Below are 21769 nucleotides of genomic sequence, written 5' to 3' on the forward strand. Positions count from 1 at the left end.
TGATATATAGTCATGATGATATGCTTTCATGTATGGAAAAAAAAATACTGGTATTTTTCAGAAGCAGTATAGTACTAATTTTAATTGATTAGTACCACGGTACTTTGTATTAGTACAACCATAGTACCTGGTAGTACTGACGGACTTTGGTCAGTACCTATAAAATCAGAATAGTTTTATTGCCATTGTTTGAGAACGGGTTCACAAACTAGGAATTTTTCTTGGTGCAAACGTGCGACATAAAACATGTATAACACATACTTGGTAATAAAAAGAGCTGTGACTGAGCTATCAGATAGACTTAGACTTAGAAGGGATTCAAGGAGCTGCTGTTAGGAGTTATTGTTCATTTGCCTGATGGCCGAGGGGAAAAAACTGTTCAGGTGGCGGGAGGTGTGGGTCTGGATGGAGCGTAGTCTCCTGCCTGAGGGGAGAGGGGAGAATAGTGTGTGTCCAGGGTGAGAAGAGTCGGCTGTGATCCGACCCACACGCCTCCTGGTCCTGGAGGAGAACAAGTCCTGGAGGGATGGGAGCTTGCAGCCAATCACCTTCTCAGCAGCACGTACGATGCGCTGCAGTCTATTCTTATCCTGGACTGTGGCGCCGGGGAACCACACTGTGATGGAGGAGGTCAGGATGGACTCTATGATGGCTGAGTAAAACTGCACCAGCATCTCGGTCGGCACCTTAAGTTTCCTCAGCTGCCGCAGGAAGTACATCCTCTGCTGGGCCTTCTTGATGAGGGAGCTGATGGTCAGCTCCCACTTGAGGTCCTGGGTGATGGTGGTGCCCAAGAAACGGAAGGAGTCCACAACGGGGACGGGGGTGGGAGAGTCAATCAGGGTGAGGGGGGATGGTGGGGCTGTGACTTTCCTGAAGTCCATGATCATCTCCACTGTTTTCTGGGCGTTCAGCTCCAAGTTGTTGAGGCTGCACCAGGACGTCAGCCGGTCCACCTCTCTCCTGTAGGCGGACTCATCGCCATTCGAGATGAGCCCGATGAGGGTGGTGTCATCCGCAAACTTGAGCAGTTTTACGGATTGGTGACTGGAGGTGCAGCAGTTTGTATACAGGGAGAAGAGTCAGGGGGAGAGTACACAGCCCTGATGAGTACCAGTGTTTGTGGTTCGACTGTCCGAGACAATCTTCCCCAGCCGTACGTGCTGTCTCCGGTCTGTCAGGAAGTCATTAATCCAACTGCAGAGGGAGTCGGGCACGCTGAGCTGGTAGAGCTTGTCTCGTAGCAGTCCAGGGAGGATGGTATTGAAGGCAGAGCTGAAGTCCACAAACAGGATCCTAGCATAGGTTCCTGGGGAGTCCAGATGCTCCAGGATGAAGTGGAGGGCCAGGTTCACTGCATCATCCACAGACCTGTTGGCTCTGTAGGCGAACTGCAGTGGGTCCAGGAGGGGGGCGGTGATGTCCTTGAGGTGGGGCAGGACCAAGCGCTCAAAGGACTTCATGACCACAGACGTCAGCGCGACCGGCCTGTAGTCATTTAGTCCTGTGATCCGTGCTTTCTTGGGGACAGGGACAATGGTAGAGGTCTTAAAGCAGGACGGCACGCGGCATAGCTCCAGGGAGGTGTTAAAAATGTCAGTGAAGAAAGGAGCCAGCTGGTCCGCACAGTGTCTGAGAGTGGAGGGGGAGACACCACCCGGCCCGGGGGCCTTACGCGTATTCAGCTTCAAGAACTGCCGGCGTACATCCTCTTCTTTGATGGAGAGGGTCCGTACAATCTTATGATGTTTTTGGAGTCCTGTGATGTCATTGGAGTCCTTTGAGTCCTTTAACTCCTTTAATGAAGTGCTGGCATTGGTGGGGAGGGTGATGGTGGGGGGAGCATGGCTTTGATGAGCTGAAGGCCGTTCATGACGACAGTAATGTGTGTTGAGGCCCTGAGCGAGAGTCCGGTCATTCAGGGCCTGGGGGGTTTTGGGCTTATAGTTCGTAAGGGCCCTTAGACCTCTCCAAACTGCCGCAGAATCATTGGAGCGGAACTGTTCCTGTAGACGGTTAGAGTACACAGATTTAGCTTTCTCCACTTCCCTGGTGAAGTGGTACTTCGCTTCTCTGTATGTACTTCGGTCCCCGCTTCTCCACGCAGCCTCCTTCTTCTTGCGCAGCTGTCGGAGCTCGGGTGTGAACCAGGGCTTGTCGTTGTTATAACAAACCCTGGTGCGCGTTGGAATCATGCGCGCCTCATTGAACTGTATGTATGAGGTCACAGTGTCCGTATACTCGTCCAGATTGTTCGTGGCCGCTCCAATTACCTCCCAGTCTGTCGTTTCCCAACAAGCACGCAACTCGTCCACAGACTCGGCAGTGAAACACTTAATGTTCCTCATAACAGGTTTAGCCAGTTTCAGTCTCTGTCTGTATGAAGGGATTAAGTGCACCATCACGTGATCTGATAGTCCAAGAGCAGCGCGCGGGACTGCATGAAAAGCCTTGCTCAATGTAGTGTAGCAGTGATCCAGCGTGTTCTCCTCTCTGGCCGGGCATTTAATAAACTGTCTATACTTTGGTAATTCCTGGCTCAAATTTCCCTTGTTAAAGTCACCAAGCACGATAACAAGAGAGTCAGGAAAAGACCGTTCCACATGTAAGATCTGTCCTGCGAGCGCGCGCTGAGCGTCACGCACGTCCGCGCCGGGCGGGATGTAAACAGCCACTGGAATGAATGAAACAATCTCACGCGGTGAGTAAAAGGGCTTACAGTGGATGAAGAAATATTCCAGAGAAGAAGAACAGTGTCTGGAAATCACTGTCACGTCTGTACACCAGCTATTGTTGATAAAGAAGCAGAGTGCACCGCCTCTTTTTTTGCCAGAGAGCGCCGCGTCTCGGTCCGTGCGAAGGAGATAAAAGCCCTCCAGTTGAAGCGCGCTGTCCGGGACACTTGCGCTCAGCCAAGTCTCCGTGAAGCACAACAAACAGGATGAGGAAAAGTCCTTGTTCCTTCTCATCAGCAACGCTAGCTCGTCCATCTTGTTGGCAAGTGAGCGGACGTTGGAGAGGAAGATGCCTTGTAGAGAAGTGCGTAATCCCCGTCCGCAAAGACGGAAAAGTGCGCCCGCTCTCTTTCCTCTTCGATGCGGTTTCCCTCTTTTGAGCACAGAATGGACCAAATCCGCAGCTGACGCTAAGATGACTGGTAACAAGTCCATAGGGATGATGGATCTGATGTTCAGTAGCTCTTCACGAGTGTAAGAGCACCCGGAAACACAATTTATGTACAAAAACAAACAAAACAGAGCGCACGAGAGCACTGAAGCAGCCTTCATCGGCGCCATGATGATGACGTAGTCTGTTTTTTGAATTTTTTTTGTGAAAAAAAGCATTTTCTGCCATGTTTAGGTTTTATCGGGACTCCTGAGGACGTTTTAAGACATCTCCTACAACTACAGCACCAGAATTGTGCTGCTGAAGCAAGTCAGTTTTTTTGAATTTTTTGTAAGGGTCCCCCCTTACAACTTTTTTGCAAAAAATTTTTTTCTTAAAATATGCATTTTCTTTCATTTTCTTTCATTTACGGGTTTTGTCGGGACTCCTGATGACGTTTTGAGACATCTCCTACAACTACAGCACCAAAATTGTGCTGCTGAATAAAATCCGTTTTTTTTGATTTTTTGTAAGGGTCCCCCCTTACTACTTTTTTGCAAAATATTTTTTTCGTAAAATATGCATTTTCTTCCATTTTCTTACATTTACGGCTTTTGTCGGGACTCCTGATGACGTTTTAAGACATCTCCTACAACTACAGCACCAGAATTGTGCTGCTGAAGCAGGTCTGTTTTTGAAAAAAATTTTGTGAAAAAAAGTTTTCCCAAAAAAAGCATTTTCTGCCATTTTTAGATTTTGTCGGGACTCCTGATGAAGTTTTAAGACATCTCCTATGACTACAGCACCAAAATTGTGCTGCTGAAGCAAATCCGTTTTTTTGAATTTTTGTAAGGGTCCCCCCTTACGACTTTTTTGAAAAAAAATTTTTCCGTAAAATATGCATTTTCTTCCATTTTCTTCCATTTACGGGTTTTGTCGGGACTCCTGATGACGTTTTGAGACATCTCCTACAACTACAGCACCAGAATTGTGCTGCTGAAGCAAATCGTTTTTTTGGATTTTTTGTAAGGGTCCCCCCTTACGACTTTTTTGCAAAATATTTTTTTCGTAAAATATGCATTTTCTTACATTTACGGGTTTTGTCGGGACTCCTGATGACGTTTTAAGACATCTCCTACAACTACAGCACCAGAATTGTGCTGCTGAAGCAAATCCGTTTTTTTGAATTTTTTGTAAGGGTCCCCCCTTACGACTTTTTTGAAAAAAAAAAATTCCGTAAAATATGCATTTTCTTCCATTTTCTTCCATTTACGGGTTTTGTCGGGACTCCTGATGACGTTTTGAGACATCTCCTACAACTACAGCACCAGAATTGTGCTGCTGAAGCAAATCGTTTTTTTGGATTTTTTGTAAGGGTCCCCCCTTACGACTTTTTTGCAAAATTTTGTTTTGGAAAACATGCATTTTCTTACATTTTCTTACATTTACGGGTTTTGTCGGGACTCCTGATGACGTTTTGAGACATCTCCTACAACTACAGCACCAGAATTGTGCTGCTGAAGCAAATCCGTTTTTTTGGATTTTTTGTAAGGGTCCCCCCTTATGACTTTTTTGCAAAAAAAATTTTTTGTAAAATATGCATTTTCTTACAATTTCTTACATTTTCTTACATTTACGGGTTTTGTCGGGACTCCTGATGACGTTTTGAGACATCTCCTACAACTACAGCACCAGAATTGTGCTGCTGAAGCAGGTCTGTTTTTTGAAAAAAAAAATTTGAAAAAAAGTTTTCCCAAAAAAAGCATTTTCTGCCATTTTTAGATTTTGTCGGGACTCCTGATGACGTTTTGAGACATCTCCTACGACTACAGCACCAGAATTGTGCTGCTGAAGCAAATCCGTTTTTTTATAATTTTTTGTAAGGGTCCCCCCTTACGACTTTTTTGCAAAATTTTGTTTTGGAAAATATGCATTTTCTTACATTTTCTTACATTTACGGGTTTTGTCGGGACTCCTGATGACGTTTTGAGACATCTCCTACAACTACAGCACCAGAATTGTGCTGCTGAAGCAAATCCGTTTTTTTGGATTTTTTGTAAGGGTCCCCCCTTATGACTTTTTTGCAAAAAAAATTTTTTGTAAAATATGAATTTTCTTACAATTTCTTACATTTTCTTACATTTACGGGTTTTGTCGGGACTCCTGATGACGTTTTGAGACATCTCTTACAACTACAGCACCAGAATTGTGCTGCTGAAGCAAATCCGTTTTTTGAATTTTTTTTTGTGAAAAAAAGTTTTCTCAAAAAAAGCATTTTCTGCCATTTTTAGGTTTTGTCGGGACTCCTGATGACGTTTTGAGACATCTCCTACAACTACAGCACCAAAATTGTGCTGCTGAAGCAAATCCGTTTTTTTGGATTTTTTGTAAGGGTCCCCCCTTACGACTTTTTTGCAAAAATTTTTTTTCGTAAAATATGCATTTTCTTCCATTTTCTTACATTTACGGCTTTTGTCGGGACTCCTGATGACGTTTTAAGACATCTCCTACAACTACAGCACCAGAATTGTGCTGCTGAAGCAGGTCTGTTTTTGAAAAAAATTTTGTGAAAAAAAGTTTTCCCAAAAAAAGCATTTTCTGCCATTTTTAGATTTTGTCGGGACTCCTGATGAAGTTTTAAGACATCTCCTATGACTACAGCACCAAAATTGTGCTGCTGAAGCAAATCCGTTTTTTTGAATTTTTTGTAAGGGTCCCCCCTTACGACTTTTTTGCAAAAAATTTTTTTGTAAAATATGCATTTTCTTCTATTTTCTTCCATTTACGGGTTTTGTCGGGACTCCTGATGACGTTTTAAGACATCTCCTACAACTACAGCACCAAAATTGTGCTGCTGAAGCAAGTCCGTTTTTTGAATTTTTTTTTGTGAAAAAAAGTTTTCTCAAAAAAAGCATTTTCTGCCAGTTTTAGGTTTTGTCGGGACTCCTGATGACGTTTTGAGACATCTCCTACAACTACAGCACCAAAATTGTGCTGCTGAAGCAAATCCGTTTTTTTGAATTTTTTGTAAGGGTCCCCCCTTACGACTTTTTTGAAAAAAATTTTTTCCGTAAAATATGCATTTTCTTCCATTTTCTTCCATTTACGGGTTTTGTCGGGACTCCTGATGACGTTTTGAGACATCTCCTACAACTACAGCACCAGAATTGTGCTGCTGAAGCAAATCGTTTTTTTGGATTTTTTGTAAGGGTCCCCCCTTACGACTTTTTTGCAAAATATTTTTTTCGTAAAATATGCATTTTCTTACATTTACGGGTTTTGTCGGGACTCCTGATGACGTTTTAAGACATCTCCTACAACTACAGCACCAGAATTGTGCTGCTGAAGCAAATCCGTTTTTTTGGATTTTTTGTAAGGGTCCCCCCTTATGACTTTTTTGCAAAAAAATTTTTTTGTAAAATATGCATTTTCTTACAATTTCTTACATTTTCTTACATTTACGGGTTTTGTCGGGACTCCTGATGACGTTTTGAGACATCTCCTACAACTACAGCACCAGAATTGTGCTGCTGAAGCAAGTCCGTTTTTTGAAATTTTTTTTGTGAAAAAAAGTTTTCTCAAAAAAAGCATTTTCTGCCATTTTTAGGTTTTGTCGGGACTCCTGATGACGTTTTGAGACATCTCCTACAACTACAGCACCAGAATTGTGCTGCTGAAGCAAATCGTTTTTTTGGATTTTTTGTAAGGGTCCCCCCTTACGACTTTTTTGCAAAATATTTTTTTCGTAAAATATGCATTTTCTTACATTTTCTTACATTTACGGGTTTTGTCGGGACTCCTGATGACGTTTTAAGACATCTCCTACAACTACAGCACCAAAATTGTGCTGCTGAAGCAAGTCCGTTTTTTGAATTTTTTTTTGTGAAAAAAAGTTTTCTCAAAAAAAGCATTTTCTGCCAGTTTTAGGTTTTGTCGGGACTCCTGATGACGTTTTGAGACATCTCCTACAACTACAGCACCAAAATTGTGCTGCTGAAGCAAATCCGTTTTTTTGAATTTTTTGTAAGGGTCCCCCCTTACGACTTTTTTGAAAAAAAATTTTTCCGTAAAATATGCATTTTCTTCCATTTTCTTCCATTTACGGGTTTTGTCGGGACTCCTGATGACGTTTTGAGACATCTCCTACAACTACAGCACCAGAATTGTGCTGCTGAAGCAAATCGTTTTTTTGGATTTTTTGTAAGGGTCCCCCCTTACGACTTTTTTGCAAAATATTTTTTTCGTAAAATATGCATTTTCTTACATTTACGGGTTTTGTCGGGACTCCTGATGACGTTTTAAGACATCTCCTACAACTACAGCACCAGAATTTTGCTGCTGAAGCAAATCCGTTTTTTTGGATTTTTTGTAAGGGTCCCCCCTTATGACTTTTTTGCAAAAAAATTTTTTTGTAAAATATGCATTTTCTTACAATTTCTTACATTTTCTTACATTTACGGGTTTTGTCGGGACTCCTGATGACGTTTTGAGACATCTCCTACAACTACAGCACCAGAATTGTGCTGCTGAAGCAAGTCCGTTTTTTGAAATTTTTTTTGTGAAAAAAAGTTTTCTCAAAAAAAGCATTTTCTGCCATTTTTAGGTTTAGTCGGGACTCCTGATGACGTTTTGAGACATCTCCTACAACTACAGCACCAGAATTGTGCTGCTGAAGCAAATCGTTTTTTTGGATTTTTTGTAAGGGTCCCCCCTTACGACTTTTTTGCAAAATATTTTTTTCGTAAAATATGCATTTTCTTACATTTTCTTACATTTACGGGTTTTGTCGGGACTCCTGATGACGTTTTGAGACATCTCCTACAACTACAGCACCAGAATTGTGCTGCTGAAGCAAATCGTTTTTTTGGATTTTTTGTAAGGGTCCCCCCTTACGACTTTTTTGCAAAATTTTGTTTTGGAAAACATGCATTTTCTTACATTTTCTTACATTTACGGGTTTTGTCGGGACTCCTGATGATGTTTTGAGACATCTCCTACAACTACAGCACCAGAATTGTGCTGCTGAAGCAAATCCGTTTTTTTGGATTTTTTGTAAGGGTCCCCCCTTATGACTTTTTTGCAAAAAATTTTTTTTGTAAAATATGCATTTTCTTACAATTTCTTACATTTTCTTACATTTACGGGTTTTGTCGGGACTCCTGATGACGTTTTGAGACATCTCCTACAACTACAGCACCAGAATTGTGCTGCTGAAGCAAGTCCGTTTTTTGAATTTTTTTTTGTGAAAAAAAGTTTTCTCAAAAAAAGCATTTTCTGCCATTTTTAGGTTTTGTCGGGACTCCTGATGACGTTTTGAGACATCTCCTACAACTACAGCACCAAAATTGTGCTGCTGAAGCAAGTCCGTTTTTTGAATTTTTTTTTGTGAAAAAAAGTTTTCTCAAAAAAAGCATTTTCTGCCATTTTTAGGTTTTGTCGGGACTCCTGATGACGTTTTGAGACATCTCCTACAACTACAGCACCAAAATTGTGCTGCTGAAGCAAATCCGTTTTTTTGAATTTTTTGTAAGGGTCCCCCCTTACGACTTTTTTGAAAAAAAAAATTTCCGTAAAATATGCATTTTCTTACATTTTCTTACATTTACGGGTTTTGTCGGGACTCCTGATGACGTTTTGAGACATCTCCTACAACTACAGCACCAGAATTGTGCTGCCAAAGCAGGTCTGTTTTTTGAAAAAAAATTTGTGAAAAAAAGTTTTCCCAAAAAAAGCATTTTCTGCCATTTTTAGATTTTGTCGGGACTCCTGATGACATTTTGAGACATCTCCTACGACTACAGCACCAGAATTGTGCTGCTGAAGCAAATCCGTTTTTTTGAATTTTTTGTAAGGGTCCCCCCTTACGACTTTTTTGCAAAATTTTGTTTTGGAAAATATGCATTTTCTTACATTTTCTTCCATTTACAGGTTTTGTCGGGACTCCTGATGACGTTTTGAGACATCTCCTACAACTACAGCACCAGAATTGTGCTGCTGAAGCAAGTCTGTTTTTTTGAATTTTTTGTAAGGGTCCCCCCTTACGACTTTTTTGCAAAAAAATGTTTTCTTAAAATATGCATTTTCTTCCATTTTCTTACATTTACGGGTTTTGTCGGGACTCCTGATGACATTTTGAGACATCTCCTACAACTACAGCACCAAAATTGTGCTGCTGAAGCAAGTCAGTTTTTTGAATTTATTTTTGTGAAAAAAAGTTTTCTAAAAAAAAGCATTTTCTGCCATTTTTAGGTTTTGTCGGGACTCCTGATGACGTTTTGAGACATCTCCTACGACTACAGCACCAGAATTGTGCTGCTGAAGCAAATCCGTTTTTTTGGATTTTTTGTAAGGGTCCCCCCTTATGACTTTTTTGCAAATTTTTTTTTTCGTAAAATATGCATTTTCTTCTATTTTCTTACATTTACGGGTTTTGTCGGGACTCCTGATGACGTTTTGAGACATCTCCTACAACTACAGCACCAGAATTGTGCTGCTGAAGCAAATCCGTTTTTTTGGATTTTTTGTAAGGGTCCCCCCTTATGACTTTTTTGCAAATTTTTTTTTTCGTAAAATATGCATTTTCTTCTATTTTCTTACATTTACGGGTTTTGTCGGGACTCCTGATGACGTTTTGAGACATCTCCTACAACTACAGCACCAGAATTGTGCTGCTGAAGCAAGTCTGTTTTTAGAATTTTTTTGGGGAAAAAAAGTTTTCCCAAAAAAAGCATTTTCTGCCATTTTTAGGTTTTGTCGGGATTCCTGACCCAACAGGCTGGACATACACAACTATGTTGTAATGATACCATGAGATGACAAACACAACTATGTTGTAATGATACCATGAGATGACAAACACAACTATGTTGTAATGATATCATGAGATGACAAACACAACTATGTTGTAATGAGATCATGAGTTGACAAACACAACTATGTTGTAATGAGATCATGAGTTGACAAACACAACTATGTTGTAATGATATCATGAGATGACAAACACAACTATGTTGTAATGAGATCATGAGATGACATACACAACTATGTTGTAATGAGATCATGAGTTGACAAACACAACTATGTTGTAATGATACCATGAGATGACAAACACAACTATGTTGTAATGAGATCATGAGTTGACAAACACAACTATGTTGTAATGATACCATGAGATGACAAACACAACTATGTTGTAATGATATCAATAGATGACATACACAACTATGTTGTAATGAGATCATGAGTTGACAAACACAACTATGTTGTAATGATATCATGAGATGACATACACAACTATGTTGTAATGATATCATGAGATGACAAACACAACTATGTTGTAATGATATCATGAGATGACAAACACGACTATGTTGTAATGATATCATGAGATGACATACACAACTATTTTGTAATGATACCATGAGATGACATACACAACTATGTTGTAATGATATCATGAGATGACAAACACAACTATGTTGTATTGATATCATGAGATGACAAACACAACTATGTTGTAATGATATCATGAGATGACAAACACAACTATGTTGTAATGATATCATGAGATGACATACACAACTATGTTGTAATGATATCATGAGATGACAAACACAACTATGTTGTATTGATATCATGAGATGACAAACAACTATGTTGTAATGATATCATGAGATGACAAACACAACTATGTTGTAATGATATCATGAGATGACATACACAACTATGTTGTAATGATATCATGAGATGACAAATATAACTATGTTGTATTGATATCATGAGATGACAAACACAACTATGTTGTAATGATATCATGAGATGACAAACACAACTATGTTGTAATGATATCATGAGATGACAAACAACTATGTTGTAATGATATCATGAGATGACATACACAACTATGTTGTAATGAGATCATGAGATGACAGACACAACTATGTTGTAATGATACCATGAGATTAGAAACACAACTATGTTGTAATGATATCATGAGATGACAAACACGACTATGTTGTAATGATATCATGAGATGACATACACAACTATGTTGTAATGATACCATGAGATGACACAACTATGTTGTAATGATACCATGAGATGACAAACAACTATGTTGTAATGATACCATGAGATGACACAACTATGTTGTAATGATACCATGAGATGACAAACAACTATGTTGTAATGATACCATGAGATGACACAACTATGTTGTAATGATACCATGAGATGACACAACTATGTTGTAATGATGTCATGAGATGACAAACACAACTATGTTGTAATGATACCATGAGATGACAAACACAACTATGTTGTAATGATACCATGAGATGACACACAACTATGTTGTAATGATACCATGAGATGACAAACACAACTGTTATAATGATATCATGAGATGACAAACACAACTATGTTGTAATGATACCATGAGATGACACAACTATGTTGTAATGATACCATGAGATGACACAAAACTATGTTGTAATGATACCATGAGATGACACAAAACTATGTTATAATGATATCATGAGATGACAAACACAACTATGTTGTAATGATACCATGAGATGACATACACAACTATGTTGTAATGAGATCATGAGTTGACAAACACAACTATGTTGTAATGATATCATGAGATGACAAACACAACTATGTTATAATGATATCATGAGATGACAAACACAACTATGTTGTAATGATACCATGAGATGACAAACACAACTATGTTGTAATGATATCATGAGATGACAAACACAACTATGTTATAATGATATCATGAGATGACAAACACAACTATGTTGTAATGATACTATGAGATGACAAACACAACTATGTTGTAATGATATCATGAGATGACGAACACAACTATGTTGTAATGATACCATGAGATGACAAACACAACTATGTTGTAATGATATCATGAGATGACAAACACAACTATGTTGTAATGATACCATGAGATGACAAACACAACTATGTTGTAATGATACCATGAGATGACACACAACTATGTTGTAATGATACCATGAGATGACAAACCCAACTATGTTATAATGATATCATGAGATGACAAACACAACTATGTTGTAATGATATCATGAGATGACACACAACTATGTTGTAATGATACCATGAGATGACAAACACAACTATGTTGTAATGATACCATGAGATGACACACAACTATGTTGTAATGATACCATGAGATGACAAACACAACTGTTATAATGATATCATGAGATGACAAACACAACTATGTTGTAATGATACCATGAGATGACACAACTATGTTGTAATGATACCATGAGATGACACAAAACTATGTTGTAATGATACCATGAGATGACACAAAACTATGTTATAATGATATCATGAGATGACAAACACAACTATGTTGTAATGATACCATGAGATGACATACACAACTATGTTGTAATGAGATCATGAGTTAACAAACACAACTATGTTGTAATGATATCATGAGATGACATACACAACTATGTTGTAATGATATCATGAGATGACAAACACAACTATGTTGTAATGATATCATGAGATGACAAACACAACTATGTTATAATGATATCATGAGATGACAAACACAACTATGTTGTAATGATACCATGAGATGACAAACACAACTATGTTGTAATGATATCATGAGATGACAAACACAACTATGTTGTAATGATACCATGAGATGACAAACACAACTATGTTGTAATGATATCATGAGATGACAAACCCAACTATGTTATAATGATATCATGAGATGACAAACACAACTATGTTGTAATGATATCATGAGATGACACACACAACTATGTTGTAATGATATCATGAGTTTCATCATGGCAGAAATGACCAGGTGACGGCATCCACTCAATGGAAACACAATCTTGTCTCCAAGCAAGAAGAGACTAGAAGGTGATACCAACAACGAGGACCTGACCTGTGTCGGTCCACACAGCGTGCGGTCAGCTTCTCCCACAGGTCACTCGCCACGTTGGCTTGTTTCCACACCGACCGGCTCACGTTCAACATCGCGTCTGTGGAGAGAAGGTCTAGGTCAAGGTCAGAGGGCAAGGTCACAGGAGTGTAACTTAAAAGAGCAAGTGGACTTTATACGCTTAAATGTCTTTCTTTGTGTCCATTAAAGAATGTCCACGTGTGTGTACAATCCACAAAGTAGGAGAAAATACTGTCTAAACATCACAAAATGCCACAAACTCAGTCAGACATTTGGAATAGTCTGCTCCGAATACCTTCAGCTATTTTCGGAAATTGACATCAGTGTAGTAACACTTCTGCACTCTGACCACATTATTAGAGCAGTCATACTGGAAATAAAGAGATGTGCTGTTTATCATTCACAATCCTTATGTAAGGCAAGAAGACATATGTTTGTATGCATTCTAAATTGCACGTATAGTTTTTATAACAAGACTACCTTTACAATCTGTGTGTCTAATGCAGGGGTCACCAACGCGGTGCCCGCGGGCACCAGGTAGCCCGTAAGGACCAGATGAGTAGCCCGTCGGCCTGTTCTAAAAATAGCTCAAATAGCAGCACTTACCAGTGAGCTGCCTCTATTTTTTAAATTGTATTTATTTACTAGCAAGCGGGTCTCGCTTTGCCCGACATTTTTAATTCTAAGAGAGACAAAACTCAAATAGAATTTGAAAATCCAAGAAAATATTTTAAAGACTTGGTCTTCAGTTGTTTAAATAAATTCATTAATTTGTTTACTATGCTTCTTTAGAGAAAAAATACAACCTTAAAAATGATTTTAGGATTTTTAAACACAAATACCTTTTTACCTTTTGAATTCCTTCCTCTTCTTTCCTGACAATTTAAATCAATGTTCAAGTAAATTTATTTTTTTTATTGTAAAGAATAATAAATAAATTTTAATTTAATTCTTCATTTTAGCTTCTGTTTTTTCGACGAAGAATATTTGTGAAATATTTCTTCAAACTTGTTATGATATAAATTCAAAAAAATTATTCTGGCAAATCTAGAAAATCTGTAGAATCAAATTTAAATCTTATTTCAAAGTCTTTTGAATTTATTTTAAAAATTTTGTTCTGGAAAGAAATAATGATTTGTCTTTGTTAGAAATATAGCTTGGTCCAATTTGTTATATATTCTAACAAAGTGTAGATTGGATTTTAACCTATTTAAAACATGTCATCAAAATTCTAAAATTAATCTTAATCAGGAAAAATTACTAATGATGTTCCATAAATTTTTTTTTTTTAAATTTCAGAATTAGCTAATTTTTCTCTTCTTTTTTTCGGTTGAATTTTGAATTTTAAATGGTCGAAATTGAAGATAAAGTATGTTTCAAAATTTAATTTTCATTTTTTTCGTGTTTTCTCCTCTTTTAAACCGTTCAATTAAGTGTAAATATCATTAATTATTAATAATAACATAGAGTTAAAGGTAAATTGAGCAAATTGGCTATTTCTGGCAATTTATTTAAGTGTATATCAAACTGGTAGCCCTTCGCATTAATCAGTACCCAAGAAGTAGCTGTTAGTTTCAAAAAGGTTGGTGACCCCTGGGCTAGAGAATGTCCAGGTGTGCCTTATTATGACTGTTGAAGTTATTTAGCCATCATACACAACATGAAGACATGTGGAACAATTAGTGCAAAGGAACCTCAATTTGCAAACTCCACTGATTCTTCAACAGAGTTTGAAAATAGAAAAGTTCCTATAAAGAAGACCATTTCTCCATAAGAAAACAATGTAAACACGAATAATGCAAACATCCATATTAGTAAAGGTTAGTACACTTTGAACACAACATAGAGCGCTGTACAGTACTTTTAATAAACAAACATAACAAGTGTGTGACAGATCAACTTTCAATTTTATGACAAAGTCAAAACAATTATTCACCGTGCCGAAACGCAGCCACACTGTCACTAGCCCCGTGGTGCCCTCACACTTTGAATTTCCTTAAAGTAGCAGTAGAGTGGAAAAACTAGTTGACTTTATACGCTTAATTGTGTTGCATTGTCTCCATTAAACCATATCCAATTGTATTTACAATCTACAAATGATGTCCAAAAACAGTTTAAACATCACAAAATGCCACAAATTCAGTCAGCCGTTTTGAATATTTCGCTCCGAATACATTCTGTAGTTTCCATAGATTCTACATCACCGTGGTAACGCTTCTGCACTCTGACCACATTATTAGAGCAGTCATACTGGAAATAAAAAGATGTGCTGTTTATCATTCACAACCCTTATGTAAGACAAGAACACATGTTTTTATGCATTCTAAATGGCAAATAAATATCTAACAATTGAGTCAACAGATGGAGGGTCCTCTCATTACACTCTCTAAAAAGTGCCAACAATACTCCATTTACATGTGGTGACCTGAACATGAACCAAATATGATATTGTTATTGTTATTATCAGCGCTAACGCAGACAGACTATTTTAGCAGTGCATTGATAGCAGTGAGCTAATGCTAGCTTACGCTGCTATTGTTGACACACGGAGGCTGCTTCTGCTTGGTCTCAAACTTGCTAAAAGTACATTTTAGATTATAATTCATGCATCTCTCACCTGCTACTAGACCAGGGGTCGGCAACCCAAAATGTTGAAAGAGCCATATTGGACCAAAAAAAAAAAAAAAATCTGTCTGGAGCCGCAAAAAATTAAAAGCCATATTACATACAGATAGTGTGTCATGAGATATAAATTGAATTAAGATGACTTAAAGGAAACTAAATGAGCTCAAATATAGCTACAAATGAGGCATAATGCTGCAATATGTACATATAACTAGCCTAAATAGCATGTTAGCATCGATTAGCTTGCAGTCATGCAGTGACCAAATATGTCTGATTAGCACTCCACACAAGTCAATAACATCAACAAAACTCACCTTTGTGCATTCATGCACAACGTTAAAAGTTTGGTGGACAAAATGAGACAGAAAAAGAAGTGGCATAAAACACGTCCTAGAAAGTCGGAGGAAGTTATACTTGTAAACAAACTACGGTGAGTTCAAGGACCGCCAAAATTAGTAGGACAAAACTGCGCTCGCCAAATACTCAAATCAGTGAAGCTGAAGCATGTTTAATATAAACAGTGGAGGTTTGCGTCATGTTTGTCCTCCTACGGACACCATATTAAAACAAAAACGTTTTTTTTCCTCATCTTTTTCCATTTTTCATACATTTTTAAAAAAGCTCCAGAGAGCCACTAGGGCGGCGCTAAAGAGCCACATGCGGCTCTAGAGCCGCGGGTTGCCGACCCCTGTGCTAGACAAATGTGGCCATGGACCCACGAGCTGGTCCACTTTCACATCCCGAAGTGGCGAAAAAGACAAAAATATGCTTTTTGCAGCAACTTTGATTTAACCCTTGGTGAGGATTGTGATTGAATCTTCATCCAAACGGAATTATGTGAGCATCTTGTCTGTCGACATCCCAGCGAGAGTGGGAATAGTACAGTTTTGTTGTGGTTTAAAATGGTTACTTTGAATGTTTAGCACCTAGCGATGCTGCTAATGCTACAGTGTCACAATGAAACTGCATCCAGGTAGCAGACGGCTTCTAAAACTTACTGCTCATCCTCTTTATGTTCAGGCTCAAAAATATAAGGTCCTGGATCATAATTTTTCCCAAAGTAATAATTAGCACTCCAAAGTCTGCTTGATTAGTAGGTGTGTCGGAAAAAAATCTATTTTTGAATGAAGTGTGATTTGAATTTGTAACATTTTTTTTTAAATATGTCCTGTCCAGCCACTTAATTAAATGCTTGTGTAGAATTAAAAAAACAAAAATGTTCCCTCAAGTAAGAGTAAAATGTAGGAGAGCTGTTTATGTATTTTATTAAGGAATGTAGTTCAACATATGACTGGCATCCAATGTTACTAAAAAGTTTTCATTTTGAATTGAGAATGGTTTTGAACCAAGAACTAAATCCAGTCTAATTGTGAGGTGTCCTCACAGCCTTGTTCATTAGCATTGTTGTTGGTGGGGAAGGGATCTGTGGTTCCTCCTCTACATCACGCGATCATGTGACTGCCTTCCTCATTATCTCTCTGTGAGATGAATACTATTTTGATCATATCTATTTACTCACACACCTTGCAAGTCTTTAGCTGGCATGCATCAGGTAAATATTATAATCTAACATAGAGGCAACGTGTTCTTCCACTCTGCTGTGCTACTTTAAAGAGTTTTCCTCCTCTTGACATGATTATTTACTATCCAAGCATCAGTTTATGAAGCAGTTGAGCTGACCTTTGCCCTCAGCCAGAGTCTCCTCAGGTTCCTGGAAGGGATGCTGAGCCAGGAAGGACTGGGCGGACTCCAGCAGCGAGTAGATGAACGGTCCTCGAGACTTGACGTCCTCCATGAAAGCCTGGCCAGAGGAAAGGAAAGAAAGGGAAGAGTGCTGCCAATAAAAGCCGGGGGGGAGGGAATGACTGGATGGGCCTGAGAAGACGGTCGTCCACAGGATGATTCACACCACAACCTTTCACCGGGACAAAAAGTGTGTTTGGCATCCGATGATTTTGTCATTGAAACAAGTTGATTTGTTGGTGTATTTACTTGGCCAGGAGTACCTGAGGAGGCACCAACACATACAGTATTTACAAGTGCATCTGATGGATGTCTGACCTGGTCTACCTTCTCCTGGTGGACTCTCTGAAAATAATCTTTACAGGGCCCCCAACACAGCGGCAACATTATAATCGTTAGGGGCCTCTCTGGGCCCCTAGAATCCGTCTCCTTTACCCCCCCTTTTCGGCGCCCCCGCCCCGAGCCACAGGTGGTGACCATCTAGTGAGGCCAAGATGCCTTCCAAGCCTCTAAGTCATTCTCTGATTTGGTAAAAAAAAAAGCAACAAAAACAAATAAGAACTTGCTAACACAGTGAAGCCGACACAAAAATGACAACAGCAACTACCGCAAATTCCAGACTATAAGCCCCTACTTTCTTCTTACGCTTTAAACCCTGCAGCCGTGATAAGAAGAGTTTAAAAAAAAGCAAATACACCTAAAAAGGGTTTTATTGTTTGTTGCGTCGGACCAGTTCTTCCTCCAAGGGAATCTAAGTTACTGGTGTTGCGTCGACCAGCATTCCTCCAATGGGGAATTCAAATTGCTAGTCTCTCCCAGATTCTTTTTATGGCAATAAGCTGATGTTTATATTCAATCAACAGGCAGTAATTGGTATTTTGTGGTTTATTCTCCAAGCTTAGAGGACAAACGTGAGACCAATCTAGCACACCAGCGTTCCCCAGCCCGGTCCAGATCGGTCTAGCTCGGTCTCCCCTCCAACCCCCGGAAGTCCCGTGATCTTCCCTCTGTCCCTCGCCCCCACTCCCTTCGTTTAGACTACTCCGAGTTATCTCTACTCTGACACATTCCAATCTAGAAGGCCAACACCTTACTATGAGACTCAAAAGAAGGAAGAATACTAGCTATTCTTTATATGACTATAGGAGTTTAGAAAGAAGTAACACTTAAATATGGATATGATTCTGATCTGCTTCCCACACTGGTCAATCCCAAGTTCTTTCCATGACATATATGCTGAGTAAGAAGGACCATCAAGACAGAATTGGAATATTTTCAAGTTTATACCAAAGCTTTGGGAGATCAACTTAATCAATACATTCATATCGGCTGCTCTAGTTGATCTGGCATTCCAAGGGAAAAAAACACTCTTTTCACATAAAGAAAGCCCCCAACTCCCTCCCTCTTAACACTGATAAGAAGAGAGACGTGGGGGTTGTCTTCACATTCCGATGGTTTACGACACTAACCAGGCATCTGAAATGTCTAAAGAAACTGGTAGAATATCCAAAGGAATAGTACTAGCTGCTCAGACATGGCTATGAATAGAGAAATAACTCTTATGCGTATATGCATCCTCCACACCATCTATAGATGTTTAGTCTTCCCGCTATGCATAGCGTTTCTACTCGTGCGGCTTCTTCATCCATCACTCCGAGTGGCCGAAAAAAGATCAGCGAAAACAGCGCTGACAAAACCGGATGTTTTGATGGTGTAAACAAAACGCACGCCATTGTCTGGAACGCTGTCAGCATGTCTGTGATGTGGACATTATTTGAATATATCCCAGTTATACCTGCGACCAGCTGTCTAGAAAATGTGCAAATATTAAGAGGACAATGGTGGCTTTTAAGGACAGAAAGTCCAACTGGAGCAGCAGCACCAAGCAAGTGTGACATCATACGTCAGGGACATGGAGGAACGGAAGTAGTCTCTAAACACAAGTACAGTCTAGAACAACACCACAAAAAGATGATAGTCGTTCTCAAAAATTCTCAACAACGTACATTTTACCATAAGCCGCAACAAATGAAAACATAGCAAATCAATATAATATAAAACAAATATGTTATAATGATAACAGATTTGTTTTTAAATGTATTGTATGTGCACATTTTCTTAGCCTTTTTAAAGAAATTTATATCATCAAATGACACGATGACATCATAGTGACGTTTGTAAGATTTACAATATAACTAAAACTGAGTATACTTACTAATGCGTCCCATGTGTGATGTCTGTAGGAGTGTTTTCATGCATATTTCTACGTGCTGTCATGATGTAATGACGCTAGCTTCGTTAGCATCGGCTAATATGCTAACACGTTTACGAGTGTCTGTGTTAGTATTATTAACTTACAATGACATTCTTTTTGTAGTGTTTCACTTTCACTAATTCCTCAGTAAATTCACCAAAACATCACCGTGGAGTTATTGAGTCTGTTTAGCTGATTGGAGAGCTAGCTTGCGCAGCTCGTGGCTCCATGACCATGACTTCTGTTTTGTTTGATCATCCGTTTTACTGCCGTGTTACAGACACCATTTGGATACAATTAAGGTAGGATAAACATTTATAAAATATTTCTGTGTAAATAACTAATTTCACAACATATATATATGCTGTTATACATGGGAAAAAAATAATCTAAAAGTTAATCGGTGCGGCTTATATGCCGGTGCACTCTATAGTCTGGAGAAAACAGTATAACTCCCCTGAGTTACACTTCTTGAGTCTGTTTAGATCAGGGGTCAGCAACCTTTTTGAAACCAAGAGCTACTTCTTGGGTACTGATTCATGCGAAGGGCTACCAGTTTGATACACACTTAAATAAATTGCCAGAAATAGCCAATTTGCTCAATTTACCTTTAACTCTATGTTATTAATAATAATTAATGATATTTACACTTAATTGAACGGTTTAAAAGAGGAGAAAACACGAAAAAAATGAAAATTAAATTTTGAAACATAGTTTATCTTCAATTTCGACCCTTTAAAATTCAAAATTCAACCGAAAAAAAGAAGAGAAAAATTAGCTAATTCTGAATTTAAAAAATATATAATTTATGGAACATCATTAGTAATTTTTCCTGATTAAGATTAATTTTAGAATTTTGATGACATGTTTTAAATAGGTTAAAATCCAATCTACACTTTGTTAGAATATATAACAAATTGGACCAAGCTATATTTCTAACAAAGACAAATCATTATTTCTTCTAGATTTTCCAGAACAAAATTTTTAAAAGAAATTCAAAAGACTTTGAAATAAGATTTAAATTTGATTCTACAGATTTTCTAGATTTGCCAGAATAATTTTTTTGAATTTATATCATAACAAGTTTGAAGAAATATTTCACAAATATTCTTCGTCGAAAAAACAGAAGCTAAAATGAAGAATTAAATTAAAATGTATTTATTATTCTTTACAATAAAAACATTTTTTTTACTTGAACATTGATTTAAATTGTCAGGAAAGAAGAGGAAGGAATTCAAAAGGTAAAAAGGTATTTGTGTTTAAAAATCCTAAAATCATTTTTAAGGTTGTATTTTTTCTCTAAAATTGTCTTTCTGAAAGTTATAATAAGCAAAGTAATAAAAATAATGAATTTATTTAAACAACTGAAGACCAAGTCTTTAAAATATTTTCTTGGATTTTCAAATTCTATTTGAGTTTTGTCTCTCTTAGAATTAAAAATGTCGAGCAAAGCGAGACCAGCTTGCTAGTAAATAAATGAAATTTAAAAAATAGAGGCAGCTCACTGGTAAGTGCTGCTATTTTAGCTATTTTTAGAACAGGCCAGCGGGCTACTCATCTGGTCCTTACGGGCTACCTGGTGCCCGCGGGCACCGCGTTGGTGACCCCTGGTTTAGATGATTGGAGAGCTAGCTTGCGCAGGTAGTGAGTCCATGACCATGACTTCTGTTTTGTTTGATCAGCCATTTTACTGCCCTGTTACAGACACCGTTTGAAAACAAAGTATATAAATAAACATTTACAGAATATTTCTATGTAAATAACTCATTTCACAACGTATATATCTGCCACTTATAGTCCAGTGTGGCTAATATATGGGAAAAAAATTGTAAAATGTTGTGCGTGCGGCTTATATAGCGGTGTGCTCTTTAGTCCAGAACGTACGGTACTTTTGAGCACACATTTCTCAGAGGGATCATAGGATTTCTGCTGGCAGAAGTGCATAGGATTACACTGCAGCTCGCTAGCGCTCACCGGAGAATCCACAGGGAGACAGCTGGCCTGCTCCTTGCACAAAAGAGACAATTAGCAGAAGAAGACATTTGCACTGCAAGCTGATG

The 21769-nt window shown here is 38.3% G+C and overlaps 1 protein-coding gene across 4 annotated transcripts in view; it reads right to left on the reverse strand.

Moving 5' to 3' along the window:
• drp2 (dystrophin related protein 2) overlaps positions 1 to 21769 on the reverse strand; it is a 299389-nt gene that overhangs the window by 139063 nt on the left and 138557 nt on the right. For all 4 annotated transcript variants that reach the window (XM_062043976.1, XM_062043975.1, XM_062043974.1 and 1 more), the window contains 2 exons: positions 17393 to 17513; positions 13070 to 13166 (listed from right to left, as the gene is read on the reverse strand). In XM_062043976.1, the coding sequence (XP_061899960.1) occupies positions 13070 to 13166; positions 17393 to 17513 (218 nt within the window). The remainder of the gene's footprint in view (positions 1 to 13069; positions 13167 to 17392; positions 17514 to 21769) is intronic.

The sequence above is a fragment of the Entelurus aequoreus genome, linkage group LG04, assembly GCF_033978785.1.
Source record: "Entelurus aequoreus isolate RoL-2023_Sb linkage group LG04, RoL_Eaeq_v1.1, whole genome shotgun sequence".
Lineage (NCBI taxonomy): Eukaryota > Metazoa > Chordata > Actinopteri > Syngnathiformes > Syngnathidae > Entelurus > Entelurus aequoreus.